Source organism: Bactrocera neohumeralis, chromosome 6 (assembly GCF_024586455.1).
Source record: "Bactrocera neohumeralis isolate Rockhampton chromosome 6, APGP_CSIRO_Bneo_wtdbg2-racon-allhic-juicebox.fasta_v2, whole genome shotgun sequence".
Taxonomy (NCBI): Eukaryota; Metazoa; Arthropoda; class Insecta; order Diptera; family Tephritidae; genus Bactrocera; species Bactrocera neohumeralis.
In genome coordinates this window covers 5,772,981-5,790,949 of record NC_065923.1, presented here as the reverse complement: position 1 = coordinate 5,790,949, position 17,969 = coordinate 5,772,981, and the positions used below count along the sequence as shown (strand labels likewise).

Genomic DNA, 17,969 nt, shown 5'->3' with positions numbered 1-17,969 from the left:
TTTCGCCTCATCACTTTGGCTCGTCTTCAAACGTATGGTTTTTGGCTACCCATAGGATACTTGGTCCAAAACCGGAAGTCGTGAGCTCCGCCGGGGGAAGCTGAGGAAGAGGAAGACCTCCACTCCGTTAGAGAGATCAGGTGGAGAAGGACCAGGCTGCACTTGGTATCTGGACTTGGCACCAAAAGAAGGAACGACTTGCGCGCTGAAGAAGTTTGTAAGATGATTGAAGTTGAAGTAGAACAATGCCACCGAAGCGATATTTCGACAAATGTATAAATGTTATACAGATAAACTTTTACATTTCAGACCTTGAGGGTTCGAAACTTAACTAGGCAAACGATTGTGTGCACTCGCTACTGCTCAGTTCGCTTTTAGCGAGTTCACGAGAAGTTAGAATAATTTTTGCGTATTCAAAGTTGTCAATAAAAAAACTTGTTCAAATTCTTGTTTAATATATTTTTATTTTGTTTTTATTTGGCATGTGATTAAATACACAAATTACACAATTTAAATTGCTTTTCCAATAATTTAGACTAATTTGTTGCTTATACGAAATGTACACATTTATAAAATACACACAAATACATACATTCAATAATTTTTTAAAGTAAAGTATATTATTGTGAGTGCTTTGCTTTTATTAAATTTTTGTTTAAGTTTTTTTCTTTCTTTTTGTTAATTTTCTATAATGAATACAAAGTAGTTCTTCATAAGTACATTGCTTGTGTTATTTGCTTTCAATTATTTGCAAAATTTTTGTTTTTACTTTTTGTTGTTGTTTTTTAAACTTACATTGTACAGTTTATCCGTGTAATTAGGCAACAATTCACATGAACGAGAAACACCTGTGGAATGGAGTGCTTCGAAAACGCTAGTTTCGAAAAAACACACTTACAGTTACGTATGCACACACATATACTAAGTATGTGTTAATCACCAGAACGAAATATCAACGCTTCAATGTTTCGCTTGACATTCGCCGTTACTAACATTGAGATATATATTTGTATGGAAATCACAATTATAGTAAATAAATGTACAAATATTTTTGTGATGCAGTGTGATGTTTGGAGATTTGTTTTCTGAAAATACAATTTTCAAAATTTTCGTGGCTTTTTTTCGTAAATGTAAATTTTGAATATCATTCATTTGATTTTCGAGATTTCATGGAAGTATTTTGATTTTTCTTTTTATTTATTTATTGACAATTTTAAGTATAGAAAAATAAAACTTTTGACATAATTGCCTCATTTCCTTTTATGAAATAGTAGTCAAAGGAATGATTTAGTGATGAGAAAAGAACAAATTAAGCTTGTTTTGTGTCGTCACATTGTGATATGTTTTTAAAGTTATATATCCGACGCCAGAAATATAAGCATATATAACACAGCTCTACGAAAACAATTTTTTTTTTTTGCCTTGGATAGCCTAGCAAATTTTGATGCTTTTAATCGTCCAGATTACGATTTTGTTCTGAAAAATCTGGAATAATTGTATGCTCTTGTTCTTAAAATAATTGCATTTCTGATATTTTGCTAATTGTAGGCTTGCTGGTAATATAAATTCAGTTTTCCAGTCATAATTAGGTGTTTGCGCCCTTACTCTGTAGATAGTTTCAGAGAGTCTAAAGGTTTTACTAAAAATCAAACGTGGGTATATTTAGAATTACAGGCCTGTTTTATTCCAAGAAAATTTCGCTTTCATTTCAAAAGGAATCCGCATGAATCACTCAGAAACAATAATGCCGCCAAATACCCAAATGTGTGGAAAGGGTGAAAGATCTATACAAAAGTTATTTTTTCAAAATGAACTCAGTGATATAATACGTGATCAAGTTGGGAAGGATAAAGCAATTTGTCAAAGCGTTGGACTTTGAAGGTTAATGTGACATTGGTAGAAAATTTCCGAATTTAGTATGAAAAACATGAATACTGATACTACAATATTGATACTACAAAATGACTTTTCTGAAAGTGAATCGTTGAAAAATTCTGTGTTGATAGTCAAAAATTTCCAGGTAAATTTTGAAGAAATTGTGCAAACTATGCTGGCAAACTGACAGACTCTAGTATCAACTTCCATTACATCCGTAATCATTTGCATCAATTTTCGGCTAATTTTAAAAATTATAGTGAAGAAGGAGGGACGGAGGTTCAACCAGGTTCTAAAAGTGATAGAGGTTGGTATCAGGGTTGCTGAGATCGTCAAATAATTGAAAATGTTAAAAGAAAGACACGTTTTATTAAAATATAATACACTTACAGAGCAAATCTTAGGAAACAATTGATTGTTTCATGAACTGTGATATGTATATATCCAAAATCGATCTTTCATCTACGGCAACAAAACACTGTAGATTTGTAGTTTTATAAATAAGAAAAATATAAAAAATTACCCTGTGCTATGTGTAACATTTAGCGAAATTCTCTCTACACTTTTTGGAAAAAATAGCCAATGGTTCTTTTAGAACGCTTCAGTCCAAGTAACTAAACAAGCTGCTCTTTTGTCAGTTTGAATAATCAGTTACGTCAGTAAGATTAATATGTATTACCTATCAATTTCGGACCTTCATCACATTCATGTACAGTGGTTAAGAACACGAACGCAATCAATACAGTTCGAAGAATTAGATTATTCGGTATCTACGGTTGTTGAGAATACTCTTAGGAAAATAATATATGTGACTTGGTCTACGAAAAGGGGGCTTAGGTGTCAAAAAAAAAGGAGAACAATTAATGAGATAACGAGAAACTGACGATTATTTTTAACAGCTTTTCCCAGAAAACTAGTTTTCGCACGTTAGCCCCCTTTTCGTAGACCAGGTCACATATTATTATTTATATAATGCATTTGATAGGATTTTGACAATGTTAACATAATTGACCACTCAGCGGTAAATCAAAAAGTATAAATTTATAATAAGTAAAAACTATTTTTTAAAGTGTACGCCATCATCGCCGGTGAGAACATAACCGTCAATGACGACCATTATAGCGCCATGATACCGACTATTCGATGAATGAAATTGAAGCTCGTGATCTCGGCTACATTTGGTTTCAACACGACGGTGCCACTTCCCACACATCGCATAAATCAATGGTTTTTTTGAGAGAACAATTCGGTGAACAGATAATTTCGCGTTTTGGGCCGGTCGATTGGCCACCAAGATCGTGTGATATCACACCGTTAGACTTTTGCTTGTGGGGATATGTAAAGATAAAGTCTATGCCGACAATGCCGCCTTGGAGCAAAACATCACGCGTGTCATTCGTCAGTTACCAGTCGAAATGCTCGAACAAGTCATCGAATATTGAACTCAACGAATGGACCATCTGAGACATTTGAAAGAGATAATCTTCAAAAAATAAATGCCAAGGAATGTTCTTTCGAATGATAATAAACATTCCCCATTAAATTTGAAGTTTCTGTGTTTTTTTATTAAAAAAGTAGGGGACCTCGAAATGGATCACCTGTTGTAAATTTATAAAATTGTGTTTTTTCATGAATTCATACCAGACATTCTTTTCATATCAGTTTTCAGTTGACAGTACTTGTTTCTATTGCAATTACTTGCTAACGGTGTTCATTATTCACATCAGTCTTCAATATAAGTGTGGTAATCTTAACAAAAATGTATTTTAGTTAGATTTCAAAATATAATTCGACGTGAATGATTTTTTGAAGGATAGTCGAAGTCTGTTCCATATAAATACATAAATGATATGCATTAACGATATAAGATAACTCCTTTATAGGCCACATTTTCTACCTAATCGTTGGTGTAATTAAACGAGGTTTACTTCATCTGATTTCTTATTTTGGAGCAGCTGTATTATAATTTAAAAATATGTTATTTTATAGAATTTTAATCGAAAAAATATTTTTTAGAAAAAAAATTACATTACACAACACGGCAATTCGTTGAGTAATTTAAGTTGGTTTGCCATAAATTGCGATTGGAATTAATTAACTAGATTTGGTGTAGGGAAGACCTATTTGTTTAAGCACCAGTAAACATATTGAAAAACACAGTAAGCTATTAATATAGAATTCGTTAAGAAAATGACTTGATGTTTTGAAAGATTCGTTTCGTTTTCGTAGTTGTTTGAGCAAATTGACGGAAATTATTTTTTAATCACAAAAAGATATGCAGACTCAGTTAATTAGATACTACTAGTTCGAACACATGCGATTATATAGTTATAGATGTTTATATTTAATACTTTGTGGAAGCTCGTTTAAGACAGATATATACATATATTTGAATTATTTTAAACGACTTGACGTTTTTAAAGGAAATAATTCATGATATGAAAATATGTTTTTCCTCATACAACTCAAACATCAAAATATTTCTTTAGAAATTTAATAGATTTCGAAATAAAACTTAGTTTCATCGGATCTGCAAGATAACTTCACCGTTCGTGTCTATTCTACGCGATTCTGCTATTGCGTGAGTTTGCTCTACAATACTTAAGTTATTGATAGTTATTTTTTATTGTTCCGTAGAAACGTCTAATAATTGCTAACTTAACTATGCATAAGACAGACATTTAACATCAACAATATTTTAAATAACAACAACATCGGTAAATAATTGTTTCGTAACAAGTTCGTAGATCTAGTGTTTATTGCTTGACGCTCTCATTAATTGAGTATTTAGTGGAAGAGAGAGCGCTATATATCACTATCTCTATATTTGCAAGTTAACCAATAAAGTATAATATTTATAAAATAAAGATAAATAATACAGATATCCTCTTGATTGAGCCACTACCTATGCATAAATTCTGCCAGCCGGCTTTTTATTGAATCGATTTTATAGTGGTTCTCAAATTTTTTTCAGAAACTCACTAAATATGTAAAACGAACTGATCTAACTGTATACTTACCTACGAACATAGCTACATACATATACTAGTACCGAAATATTTGTCTACAAAATATGTCTTCTGTGCTTTTGGTATAAAATATACTATTTCCTAGAGGTTTCTACAAAACTTCTAATGTTTCCTGAACGCAAGAACGCTGACACTTGTCAGTATTTGATTTATATACGTATAACACTTCGATCACTCCATTACGTGATCTCACTTGTCGGTGGTCGTGTTGATTCACTTTCGATTTCCACGGTGGTCTCATTTTTCGGCTGCGGATCCTTTGCCGGCTCGCTGGGCGTATTCTCTTCCACATCTACCGAGTTGTTTTGTGCACGTTCTGGTATCTCGGCTAGCAGTGAGAAACTGCTCGCTTTTTTCACATTATAGAGCGCAGCTTCACTCTCCGCTCTCAGCAGCGTTGTTCGTCTTTCATTTATAACTTGCACTGAATCGTAGAGCTCGTTACTATCGATGCTTTGTCGTTCGCTAGAGGAACGTATGTAGAAGATGCTGTCGTCCAGTTCGTTGGGCAGTTGTGGTTTGGGTCTATAGAAAGTGCGCGAGGAGTTGCTGCGGCAAAGAGATTTATTGATCTCACTTACTACGGCGGATTTTGTATTGGTTGCGAGGCAAAGTGTGTCGGGGCGTGGTTTCTTTAGAATGCTATTTAATTTCTTGGGTGGCTGTGGTGGTGGTAGTTCTTCTACATGGTTTGGGGTTGTCATGGATATGGTTTGTATGGCCACGTTTAGTGCATCTGGTGACAATGCGACCCCATTAATGTTGGTACATGGTTTTTCTTCCGTGTTATCTATGAGTTCTTCGGGGAAACAAGGTTCTAAGCTCGATTGACCAGAAAGCTGGTGTATGGGAGCGGGTGGTTCTGAGCAGACACTTAGCTGGCTTCTGTAATAGTGCATGAATTGAGTAAGATAGAGTTTGGGGAAGTTGTCTTTTCTTACCTGAACTCTTTTTCAACCGACGGAGTGGCAGATGGTCCAGAGCTGTAGCGCTTCGGTGAACGCAGTATGGATTTCGGCAATACCTCGGGGCTATGCAGATCTACTTGAATACGTCGTGAATCGATACTTGATGCGCGACTTGCCATGGAAGCGCAACGTGCCGTCCAGCGGCCACTGTACGATGAGTCTGACATAGTAGAACTTCTGTAGGCAAGAAAAGCAGTCCATTAGAAATACGTATATTTAATTCGTATTTTGATGATCGAGTAGCATACAAATCTCGCGAGTGGAATGTTGTGTAAATCTGTGGTGGACAATTTTCATTGGTCTCACAATAACCGACTTACCTGCGATTGCCCAGAGGGCTGCTTTTGTCCTCTTCATGCTCAATCGGCTTCTGCCGTGCCAACACATGACGTTTGGCCGTATCAGAGCGGCGAGACATGTCAGCCACCGTGGCTCTTGAAAGATGCTTATCCCCACGAAGGCCGTCGTCGAAAGAGGCCGCATGCCAGTAGAGCTTGTTTGTGCCTGGTGGCTGGAGCAACGCGCAAGGGCCACCATTTTCGCGAGTGTTGCGTTGCACCAAACTATTGCTGATTCGTGGTCCGCGCGACTTCACTTGTCGTCCACTGCTGCTCGTAGGTGTTTGGCGATGGTGGTGGTGGTGCCGATGATGGTGGCGATGGTGACGTTTTTGTTCCAACAACAAAAGTGGTTTGTGATTCGGCGAAAGCAAATGTGAGAGGTTAGTGGAGTAAGCGATGGGGTGGGGGACATGTGTGGAGAGATTTGGCACAGAACCAGTGTGGGTGAGGCGTCGTAGTTGTGGAGAAAAGCGAGCGGATGCGCTAATGGAATGAAAGCGAAAGCGATTTTTTCTTGATTTTAACGCTAGAGCTGAGAGCTGAGCTTAGTTTGATTTTGGCATAAATGTTTACTTGCGGGAAAGCGAATGCGATTGCATGCAGTTAAATGGAATGTGTCAGAACATAACAAAACATAATATGGGAAACTACATTTACCTGAGCGATTTTGAAAATTTGACTAGCTCCGCGGTAAGCGCGTCACGATCGAAGGGCTGCGGTGTGGTCTGCGGTGGCGGCTCAGCTGGGGATGTGCGAAACACACCAAACTGTTGATCCCAGCGCGAGGACTGCAATTGTATGCCTGTAAAAGGGTGAGAGATGGTGTTACTCAGAGTCAATGTATTACTCAACAGTCAGCACTCACCAACGGCGCGTCGCTGTGAAGTTGCGCTGCTCTGATTACTACGCACCGTTGTCTTGCTGCCACTGGCACCGGCACGAAAACGCGCTGGCACCACTTTTGCCGCCGAGTCACGCGCCTCAAATGTCATAACGCACGAAGCAACGACAATGAAACCTCCGAAACCCATTACAATCGGTCCGACGTAAGAGAGGTTGTTGAGATGGAAGCCCTTCAAGTCATTCTTGACTCTCACTGTCGCATTACCACGCAGCTCAGAGTTCGTAGAAAGGTGGTCCGCATAATAACCTAGGGTAAAAACAAAAACATTTGTATTTTGAATTGTAATCAGTCGGATGGTCACAACCGATTACACGCAATTTACCTATCGTAGCCATACCGGCGCCGAGCAGCATCAGCGTCAGACCCAGCACAAGTGCGCGACAAGCATGCCAAAGGCACTTAGATGACATTTTACCACGTACCACTTGCACATTCCATGTGGCACCCGAGGCGGGATGAGCGCGACGCAAATTTCCAATTGAGTGCTTGCGTCGCACAGTGGCGCCGCCCGACCGTCGCGTAGGCATCACATCGACTTCAACCCGCTCTTCAGGTTATGTTCTCTGTTGTAATTACAATTACTTTTGATTGTTGTTCTTGCTGTTGTTATGGGTTTCAGTTAACGTTCGCTTAAATAAGGACAACTCGTTTTCGTTCTTAATTAGTTGACGTCTCTTCTGTCAATTTGTTTGATATATTTACGCATACATGTGTCTATGTATGGGTTATCATTGCTTATGGTATGAACTGAGCTAACTGTAAATAGTAAAATGTCAACAATAAGAGCGTATTCAAATAACGATGGATGCGGAGTGGATGAGAGGCATTGCTAGCCGTCAATAACTATTCCTAATTAGGTCTTTTCATTGTACAGTTAGTTGGCTATTTATACACTCGTACAATTAATTAGACCCAGGTATATACATATATACATATCTCTATTCATACTAAACTTTCAATCGAATTGTGCTCATGCAGAACACTCGTTAACGGCAGCAATGGACCACGGCAGTGGCAATATATGCCAACACAATGGACCAGAGTTAATGCGGTCATGGTGTATTAAATTATGTTTAGGCGCACTGAGCTATGCCTGCTCCTCCTTACTTTGCTGGTCTCAAATGAGGCCCATTTATGGAACTTATACGGAATAATCATTTTACACAGCTTTGGAATGAGCCAGATTAGCTGGATTTTATATTTATAACTTCTCTAAACAAGCTTTGTTTTTTAAATTACTATTTGCTAAAATTCAATTGGTGTAATGATCACAATTAAATCTTTTAATAACATTTGAATTTGAGTTTATTGGCCAGTTTTGAAAGATACATCATCATGAACACTCCGTTTCCTTCAGAAAGTCCCTTAAGCTCATCTTGAACACAATTTAGCATTCGGTGCATACGAAAAACAATTTTTCAGCTATCTTAAAAAAATGTTGGAACAGACTCAATGGCTTTTTTAAATGCAACTCAAAGCTTCCTGCATATCTCAATGATAGTATTTCAAAGTTGCTCATAAACCAAACTTTTTGACAGGAGTTTGTATCGCAATCTGAACGTCTTATTACTGTTTTTGTTTCATAATTTTTACTAACGATCAACCCTTTCTGGTTTCTTGATATCGTGGGACCTTCAATAACGTACGATCGGTGGTGATTATGGGAGCTTTTAGTAAGTCTGGAAGCTAATCTCAAGAATATCATCATATCGGAAAAACCACACTACCTAAGCAGCTGGAACATGCTCAACGACCGGCTCTCATCGGCATCTGTGGCGCACTAAGAGCAATATTAACAATGCCTCTTAATGCTATTTCCACGTTGCACCTTTAGCTATGGTGTCCGGCGGCGCAAGCTGCTATTAGATTTATCCAAGTTGGTATGAGGGGCTCGCTCAGACAGACGCAGAAATTCTCCACTGCTTCGAATGCAATCCTTACAATCTAGATCACTGCATCGCAGAACCTTCTTCCGTTGGTTCCTTCTCACCTCACATACCGCCGAAGAAGTTGTTGGCGGGGCGAAGCTGTTGGAGAAGGGGTGTAGTCAGCTTTTCTACGAATGTATCACAGTTTAGAGGAAGAGTATGTGATGGAGTCTTCTGTCGGGAGTTAGTCTCCATTTCAAACTACCAGACCACTGTAGCATTTTTCTTCTTGCATTCTGGCTTTGATCCTTTGGACCTCTAGTGAGTTCAGCAAGCGCTGGTCAACAATCATAATTTGTGCGATTGCGAGGCTCTTCTGGCTCAGAGAAAACCGTATGGACCTATTGGCTGTTAGCACAGTCAATCTCACTGCGATTGTAGGCGTTTCGACTGGACATTGTCCAATATTTGGTTAAATATTTTGTCGAACCCTCTTTGTCAAAGATGTATGGAGGAAGGTTAAGTATAAACGTCTTGTCACTTCCTCCTCTACCGCCCGGCTTTTGTCAGACTGAATAGAAATATCTGGTTAGACAAATCTTTGGCGAAACACGCTAAGTTGCCTAAAAACAATTTGTGGTAAGTTGAAACGATTTGGCGATCAATGAAGATCTGGTGATCCAATTTTAGGAGTTTATGAGTAAAACAAAGGACGAAGTTATCTATAAGTATCTATCCAAGTGAAATTAATCGAGTTTGGGTCAAATATGACTTAACCAACCAAACGCTTTCTCGTTTCTTCTGCTTAAAGCTGCTTTATTTATGGATTTAAGGACTTTTACAAGTCAAAAAAGACCTTTGAAACCAGTTGGCACAATGGGTACATCTACTAAAGGGACTTTCAACTTTAAGTAAATTAGTAATATAATCGATTAGTTGAGCTGAAATGGTTTCATGGAAAACCCTTAATGTCTAAACAACAGTGAGAGACTCAACCAAATATTACATCACGCTGGTAGTGAAAGTTAGGTTTTGAATCTACGAGTGCAGTATGTATTTAATGACTTATTTACTAACCATACATATGCATGTACCAGTTTTTATCTTTCTCTATGCCAGTCTATATTATAAAGATAACATTCTTATTTTTTCTTATCTTCAGTATATAAAATCGATTTACTAGAAAATGAAGGTAAAATGCGAGCACAATCACTAATTGGATAACGGAATCAGTAGTTGTAGTCCTTCACACTCGAAATGCGATTGCCATTCGTTTAGTCACATTGCGTGTCAACTACACCGGCACAGTTGCCAAGCACATACTTACATATGTATATAAAATTATATATAATATATTACATATATACATTCTCACAAGTAAGTTTGTATATGTATAGGTCTTATACATAACACTTGCACATTCGCATTATGACATATTTTTCTAATATTTCTACTCATACTTATACACACATACACACAAACTTAACAGTGTGTGCTTAAGGTGCAGGTTTAATAGGAAAAATTAAACCATACATTAATTTAACATTAATTTTTGGTCTATTGATTCTGGGCTCTAGAACTGCTTGCTTTGTTATTGAAATTCTCCCACTTTTTTATTTGACACTAAACAAATTTTCTGGTCTCGGTGGTCAATTGGTATTGTGTACCAGTAGGTAGAGGGATGTTACAACTTTGGATCCTTTAGCAACCTTCTAATCACCACAAAATTTATATACATGATATAAAATATAATATAAAAAATATAACCAAGATATATAGTGTGTATGAAATGGCTAGGAAAAGTAATGTGAGAAACAACACAGCAATTTCAAATTTAATGGGGAATGTTTATTATCATTCCAAAGATATTCTTTGGCATTTATTTTGAAGATTATCTCTTTCGGATGTTGGCCGCAGCTATGCCTCAGATGGTCCATCCGTTGAGTCCAATTTTCTATGACTCGTTCAAGCACTTCGACTGGTAACTGGCGGATGACACACGCGATGTTTTGCCCCAAGGCCTGGATCGTAGTGGGATTGTTTTTCAATAAATTCATTGATTGGTGCGATGTGTGCGAAGTGGCGCCGTTAAAACCAAATGTCTTTGAGATCACGAGCTTCAATCAAACCATTGTTTTTTCTTGATGAAATGGCAGCTCTTGCAACTCGTCAGGTTGCTCTTCGTTTCGAATGGATCAATTTTGGTTGTTTACATACCCATTAAGCCAGAAATTGGTCACATCGCTAAACGAAATTTGGCTCAAAACAGTCGAATCTCGTTGGAAGCACCAAGACGTTCTATACCTGTGTCCGAGTTGCTAAGCAAATCGTCGAGAGTCGATTCTTCACAATCTTCGTATACTTTCTCAGCTACGGCTGTTATCTTTACTGGATGCTAGTCTTACGAATAATATCTAATAATGAAAGCTGCGTCTCAAGATGGGCGATGGTGCTGTGAATAGGACGCCCAGTAGACCGAATAAGTTGATCATAAGTTCAGCGAAGCGCGCGAAACAAATGCTTTACAGAACGTAAATTTTTGTAATAAAGTTGTTCAATCATAATAACTTAATGAAATGCCAAACAATATACAAAAAATAAAAAACATGACAGCTTCACACGACTCACGCGTGATCTGCCAATTCTGGCTATTAAAAAAGTACCTCTGCTTGAATCACTCGTATTATGTATACTACATTTAATTGGAGTAAGAGATCATATGACTTTATTCATATTTTGCATAATTTTTTTCTCTTAGAATATATTGCAAATCTGCGGCGAACTCAATCAACTCTATTAATTTTTACTTTTACCTAAGAGAGGTTGGCAAGATTGACTTATATAAGAACCCGTTTGATGACTTTGAAAATACCTTATCATATCACCTATTTTTGATTTATTAAAATTTTTTGGATTTCATGTAAAACAAAAATTTATGGTAAAAATGGTTTTGTGCAATTTTGTTTCTTTTTTTCTCGAAAGCTCTTGTGACTCACTGTAGAAATGAATACGCGGCTATACACATGAAATTTACCGGTTTGCACTGTTACAGCTAGGCTCACACTGCTGACAAGTAATTGAAAGAGTCCTTGCAAGTAGCATTTCAACAAGCAGCAGAGATGTGACAGCGACAGTGACATTGCTGAGGGTCCAGTGGGTTGGAGCAGTTTTCAAAATACAAATGAGACTTTAAAAATAAATATGACACATGCATACATACTTGTACATACATAAGTACATGAGCAAAAACATGCCTATTTATGTCGAGCAATTGCACAAATGCGAAAGTACAGGAGCTGTTTTGCTTTTCCGCTCGCAACCGCCGCGCTCCGCTCTCGTCAAATTGCCTACTTAAATAGTGGTTTAGTAGCAAGTCGCCGGCGCTTAAGTGTTGTGCCACCAGCGAACTCATATTTGTCAGCAGTCAACTTTGCTTTGGTGGCGCTTAACTTAATCCTCGTCAAGTGCCGCGAGACTATTTTTAAAAATTGCGGCTAATGCCAGTGCGTGTAAATTCTGGGGCTGTGTAAGTGTGTGTGCAGGTTTATGTGCCTATGCGAGAGGAGAAAGTTTTGTGCAAAACATGCAGCGAGCAGCGAGGAGGGCAACAACCATTTTCGTTTGTTGCGAAAAATTTGTCAAGTTTAAACTTTCAACAGTCGCAAAATGAAAGCGTCATAAAACAGTTAAGCAGGTAGAAATTATGCGAAGTAAAGCAAATGGAAACACGCACGTGCACACATACAGACAGGTGTATGCAGGTGAGGGTGTAGTTTGGGTTGGCAATGTCAGCGTTATAAGCTCATTTGACGATTATGCGAAATGCTGACACGGGCTTATGCAAAACAAGCATGCTTATTGTAGAAATGTCAGGTTTTGAACGAATCGTAAGCTCTATGTGATGCCTAGGTATGTTTGTATGCAAATTCTAGGAAATACATTTTTCTCTATATAAAAAAAAACTAAATTTCGGCTGCACCATAGCTATAATACCCTTCACAGGTATCATTTCTATTACTATATCTATTATTTTGTAAGAAATCATTGGCAAACCCGTATCCAAATTGAATCAGGATGCGAACTCAAGGCCTAACTGGACACTGTCCCATTGGCTTTCAAACGTCGAGGCTAAATATTTTGGAGAATGCAAATGAGGAAGATGAGGTGAAAACATCTAAACACTTTCACCTCCACTGTCCAGCTTTCGCCAGAGAATTGCAGAAGCATCTCAGTTGCCATAACCCAGCCTATTGGATTCAGTATATGTGACCTGGTCTACGAAAAGGGAGCTAACGTGCGAAAACTAGTTTTTTAGGAAACATCGTTATCTCGTTATTTCTCCGTTCACCGTTATTTCTCGTTATCTCATTAATTTTGACACCTAAGCCCCCTTTCCGTAGACCAGGTCACATATATTGACCGGCTCAATAAATTTGTGGCCAGCTCTAGACGCTTTGGCGATATGTGACGGTCTTTTCGATCTCTACCTAGGAGTTTCGGGCGTCACGGCGGACAAGCGTCTCTAGCAGTGCTAGTTTGATTATGCGTGCTATCACAAGCAATCAACCTGTTTATGGAATCTAAACTATATGAAAATGTATGCGGTCAACGATCTATTTCCAAGGAGAATGTTTATGTTTCCTTATGGTGTTACAAACTTTGTAGCAAATTTAATATACCCTATTCAGGGTATAAATTTTCAGTTCAAGTATTAATGGTGTGGGCTAAATGTTTCATTGTTTGTTATTGTGAATTAACCTTGAACCCATTTATGTCGTAGTTTTGAAATTGGTCAATAACGAACTTTGAAGACCACACCACTCAGGCAATTTTTCTCTGAAATAAATTCCCTTATTATTAGTCAATCGAGGGATACATTACATTAGTTTCAAAGCATCTCCGTAAACTGTGAATTGCTTGAAATCATTCTTCCATGTTTTCATGGATTTATTTCGCCCTTGAATAAGCTTTTGGGTTTTGTGTGGAAACCATGTCCTTCTCCTAATCCTGACACCAAGGGGGCATGAAACCTATTCAACATTTTTTTGTTGTGCTTGGACGTTTAGAGCATCTTATGCTTATTTGGACAAAGCATATTATAAATTGAATAGACAACCAACAAGTTTTGGTTGTCCAAGACCATGATTCATAGAAAAAGGCTTTCGCTTTTGTTATCGTTTGTTTTTAAATTTTAGATTTCCAATGAAGATATTGCCACAACAGAAATGAAATAACTTGAAGAGTGTTTCAGAGTTTACAACTGCGCGCCAGTCATTTTTTCCTTTTCGCTGTTTGGCGCCAATTGGAAATTCCAAGTGTAATCAGGTCCTTCTCCACCTCGTCTTTCCAACGGAGTGGATGTTTTTCTCTGCTTTCCCCGTCGTATACTGCCTCGAATATCCTCAGAGATGGAGTATTTTCAACCATTCAGACGACATGACCTATCCAGCGTAGCCGTTGTGTTGTGTAATTCGTTGAACTATGTCAATATCGTCGTATATCTCGTACATATCAACGTTCTATTAAGTGCGGAATTCGCCATTGCCAATGCGCAGAGGACCATAAATCTTCCGCAGAGCCTTTTTCTCGAAAACTCGTAACGTCGACTCATCGGTTGTTGTCATCGTACTTGCCTCTGCACCATATAGCAGGACGGGAATAATGAGTGACTTATAGAGTTTAGTCTTTGTTCGTCGTGACAGGACTTTACTTCTCAATTGCCTACTCAGTCCGAAGTAGACCCTGTTGGCAAGAGATATTTTGCGTTAGATTTCGAGGCAGCCGTTGTTGTTGGTGTTAATGCTGGTTACAAGATAGACGAAATTATCTACGATTTCAAAGTTATGACTGTCAATTGTGACATGGAAGCCAAGTCATGAGTGCGACGACTGTTTTTTTTTTGGTGACAGGAGATATTTCGACTTACCTTCGTTCACTACCATACCCATTTGTCTCGCTTCCTTATCCAGTCTGAAGAAAGCAATGATATCAATATCATCGGTGTACGCAAGCAGCTGTACACTCTTAAAGAATATTGTACCTTTTCTATTGAGATCGGCAGCTTGAAATATTTTATATATTTTTTGTAGATTGAAGAAGTGGCACGATTGTCTGAAACCTCGTTTGGTATCGAACGGCTCGGAGAGGTCCTTCCCGATCCTGACGGAGCTTTTGGTATTGCTCAACATCAGTTTACACAACCGTATTAGTTTTGCAGGGTTACCAAATTCAGATATCGCAGCATAGAGGCAGCTCCTTTTCGTGCTGTCAAAAGTAGGTTTGAAATCGACGACGAGGAAGTATGTGTCGGTCCGTTTTTCCACTGTATTTTCCAAGATTTGTAACGTGGTGTATATCTGCTCAGTTGTAGATTTTCAAGGCCTAAAGCCACATTGACCAGCTCTAATCTTTCACACAGTACGTTCGATACATTATATGCGTTATTGAGGAGGCTTACCCTACGGTAGTTGGCGCAGATTGTTGGGTCTACTTTTTATGGATTGGGCAGAGCACTCTTTAACTCCAATTATCAGGCATGTTTTCGGCCGATCACATTCTACAAAGAAGCTGATGCATGTTCCTTATCCTTTCTTCGACGCCGTATATGAATAGCTCGGAAGGCAATCCATCGGCCCCACACAAACACATTATATCCACGAATACTGTGGTCGGCCCCACATAACCTCTTTGTGAAGAGTCAAACAGTCAATTGGGAACACTATATGGTAATTTTTAGGTGTCTTAGTGAAGAAACTCATCGTGAGTTGTCGGATAGTGGTAGTCAATTTATTAGTTCGCCACCACAATATTGTACCATCACTTTTCAAGCTTGATTTTTATTAAAATTTTGACAAATTTTGTTCAAAATAAAATTTAGTGACTAATAACAGTTGTTATGACAACATTAACTTAATTAAATATTTTTAGAGAACGATTTAAATTGAAATACAACTTTTCTTATTAATTTTAGTTATTAGTCATTCATATTTATTATGTAGCTTCTATTTTTTCTTATAGCGTTTACGAAATAATAAAGCTTGCCTACATTTAGGCTGATTGTGAAGGCACAATGTGACAGTCTACAAAGAGATATTGAAGCTTTTATTTACACGAAAATGATTTAAGTCAAAAGTTCACACACTTTTCCCACACACAGTACAGAGTGTGAGTTGCAGGCTATTAAGACAACGTCTCCTTTGTGCCCGTGGGTTGCTTAATCACAGCAAAGTTGGTCGGCGTTTTTGTTGCCCGCACACAGGAGATAAAGCAACTTACTAACACACACAAATACCTGCACTTACACGCACCTGTTGTTTGGCTGCGAAGTGGTTGTATACCGAAATATGTCGCTACGCCTGTCTGTGTGTGTGTGTGTGTGGCAAATATGAATTATATCTACCTTTCGACATTTAACATTTGCCAACTCGAAAGCCTCGAAAGGGGTCATGTGGCAGACAGTTCGACAATGCATGTAAGCAAATATACAAACAGATAGCAAAACCATATGAAATGAAACGCTTTTATTTCGCTGTGTGTGCGTGTGCGTGTGTATAGCAAAGGTATGCAGAAAAGAAAAGGTCTCTGCTCGGCTCGCAAAGCATTATAGCAAGTGACAGTAACATAAATGGCAGAACAGTAACAAGAGGAGTGGAAACAAAAGCGAAAGCAAACAAAAACAAGAAACAATAATGCTACAAGTCTACAACAACAGAAAAGTGGGAATGATATTCAATTTCGCAGCAAAGCAGACGGCGCACACACACCAACACACACTCACGGGGAATATTAATATCCCATACATCTGCGAAAATCGTTCTGGGAAAATATGGGCAGCCCCTTTGTGGTAGGTAATCAGATTCCATACCCACACACACACACATATATATACAAGCAGACGCACACAAGGAGCTCTCTGTTTATATGCCGAATTAGGATCTGCAGGGAATCGAGCGCGTTTTTCGGCATTAGACAAAGGTCCTTGCTCACATGCACTAATAAAGTTTTATTTTTGTTTGCACGCTAATACACTCACACAAGCACTCACACACCATATATGTATATGTGTGACACGAACCTTTTTCGTTTCGAACAAATTAGAATTTACGCAGTTTATGGTGCTCCTTGTACGCCATCGATATCCAGTCGGATTGGTATTTATGATTCTTGACTTCAAAGCCACAAAAGAGTTAGCAATGCTGATGGATACACACTAACACACACGTACGCTCAGACACTGCGCTAAGCACTGTTGTTGCTTTAGTTATGTGTTTGCGTGCGTGCAACAATTTTTTAATATGCTTTCAAGGATCTGTTGCATGCTTTTCGGCGTAACCAATACACTGCAGCAGTGGGTAGGAGCACAGCACTTTTTCATTGCCACATACACACACATCTTCTACGGCATTGTCTGCTGTCGACGGCACTATCCGCGTTAACCGCGCTCACCTGCCCGCTGCCGCGACACAAATTGCTTTCTTCGCATTAAATCGCTCTAAATCCAGTTGTGTGTGTATGTATTCATTCGATTTGCACACACCTAGGCATCTGCAGAAGATTTGTTTTGTTTGAGCACGACACAATCAATACTCATAGCAATGCATTGTTAAGCGTTTTATGAATTATAGAAGCCCCAGTTAATGCTGGAGGGAAGGAGGAAAAAGCAGCAACGCAACAATTCACAATTCACAATTTATTTAATATTTTTTTTTTTGCTTTCCACACTTTGCCTTGTTTTACGTTGCGTTGCACATCCGTCGAATGCGTGCGTACGCGACGAGCTTTCCGAGCAATCTGATAAGACAGCATCTTGCCGTGTCGGACACATCCTACGCGGTGCTCACGACACATTGGGATGCTGTTGCTGTTATCAACGCAAGTTCTCCGTATTGAGTGTGAAGGGGCGAATGTTAAGTGAGCTTTTTCGGTGCCTTAGTGCTTTGGCGCTTTTTGTGCTCGAAAGCTTTTTTGAGTTTTTAAACCATTTT

At 38.4% G+C, this 17,969-nt stretch overlaps 1 protein-coding gene across 3 annotated transcripts; it reads right to left on the bottom strand.

Moving 5' to 3' along the window:
- Nucleotides 1-1,434: 1,434 nt before the first annotated feature.
- LOC126763054 (uncharacterized) lies at nt 1,435-17,761 on the bottom strand. 3 transcript variants are annotated; one of them, XM_050480232.1, is made up of 7 exons: nt 17,060-17,761; nt 7,440-7,873; nt 7,079-7,363; nt 6,871-7,015; nt 6,193-6,696; nt 5,846-6,049; nt 1,435-5,789 (listed from the first exon to the last, which is right to left on the bottom strand). In XM_050480232.1, the coding sequence occupies exons 2-7, from the start codon at nt 7,642-7,644 to the stop codon at nt 5,084-5,086; spliced, it is 2,049 nt and encodes a 682-aa protein (XP_050336189.1). In that variant the 5' UTR covers nt 7,645-7,873; nt 17,060-17,761; the 3' UTR covers nt 1,435-5,083. The 3 variants fall into 3 exon arrangements, with proteins under 3 accessions (XP_050336189.1, XP_050336190.1, XP_050336191.1); XM_050480233.1 differs by having other exon boundaries at nt 6,193-6,480; XM_050480234.1 differs by lacking the exon at nt 6,193-6,696.
- Between the last annotated feature and the right edge of the window lie 208 nt (nt 17,762-17,969).

Coding starts and splice junctions, on each gene's coding strand:
- LOC126763054 (XM_050480232.1), bottom strand. CDS start 7,644: ATGCCTACGCGACGGTCGGGCGGCGCCACTGTGCGACGCAAGCACTCA. Junction 6,050..6,192: donor AGCCCTCTGGGCAATCGCAG/GTAAGTCGGTTA, acceptor TCTTGCCTACAG/AAGTTCTACTATGTCAGACT. Junction 5,790..5,845: donor TCGGTTGAAAAAGAGTTCAG/GTAAGAAAAGAC, acceptor GCACTATTACAG/AAGCCAGCTAAGTGTCTGCT.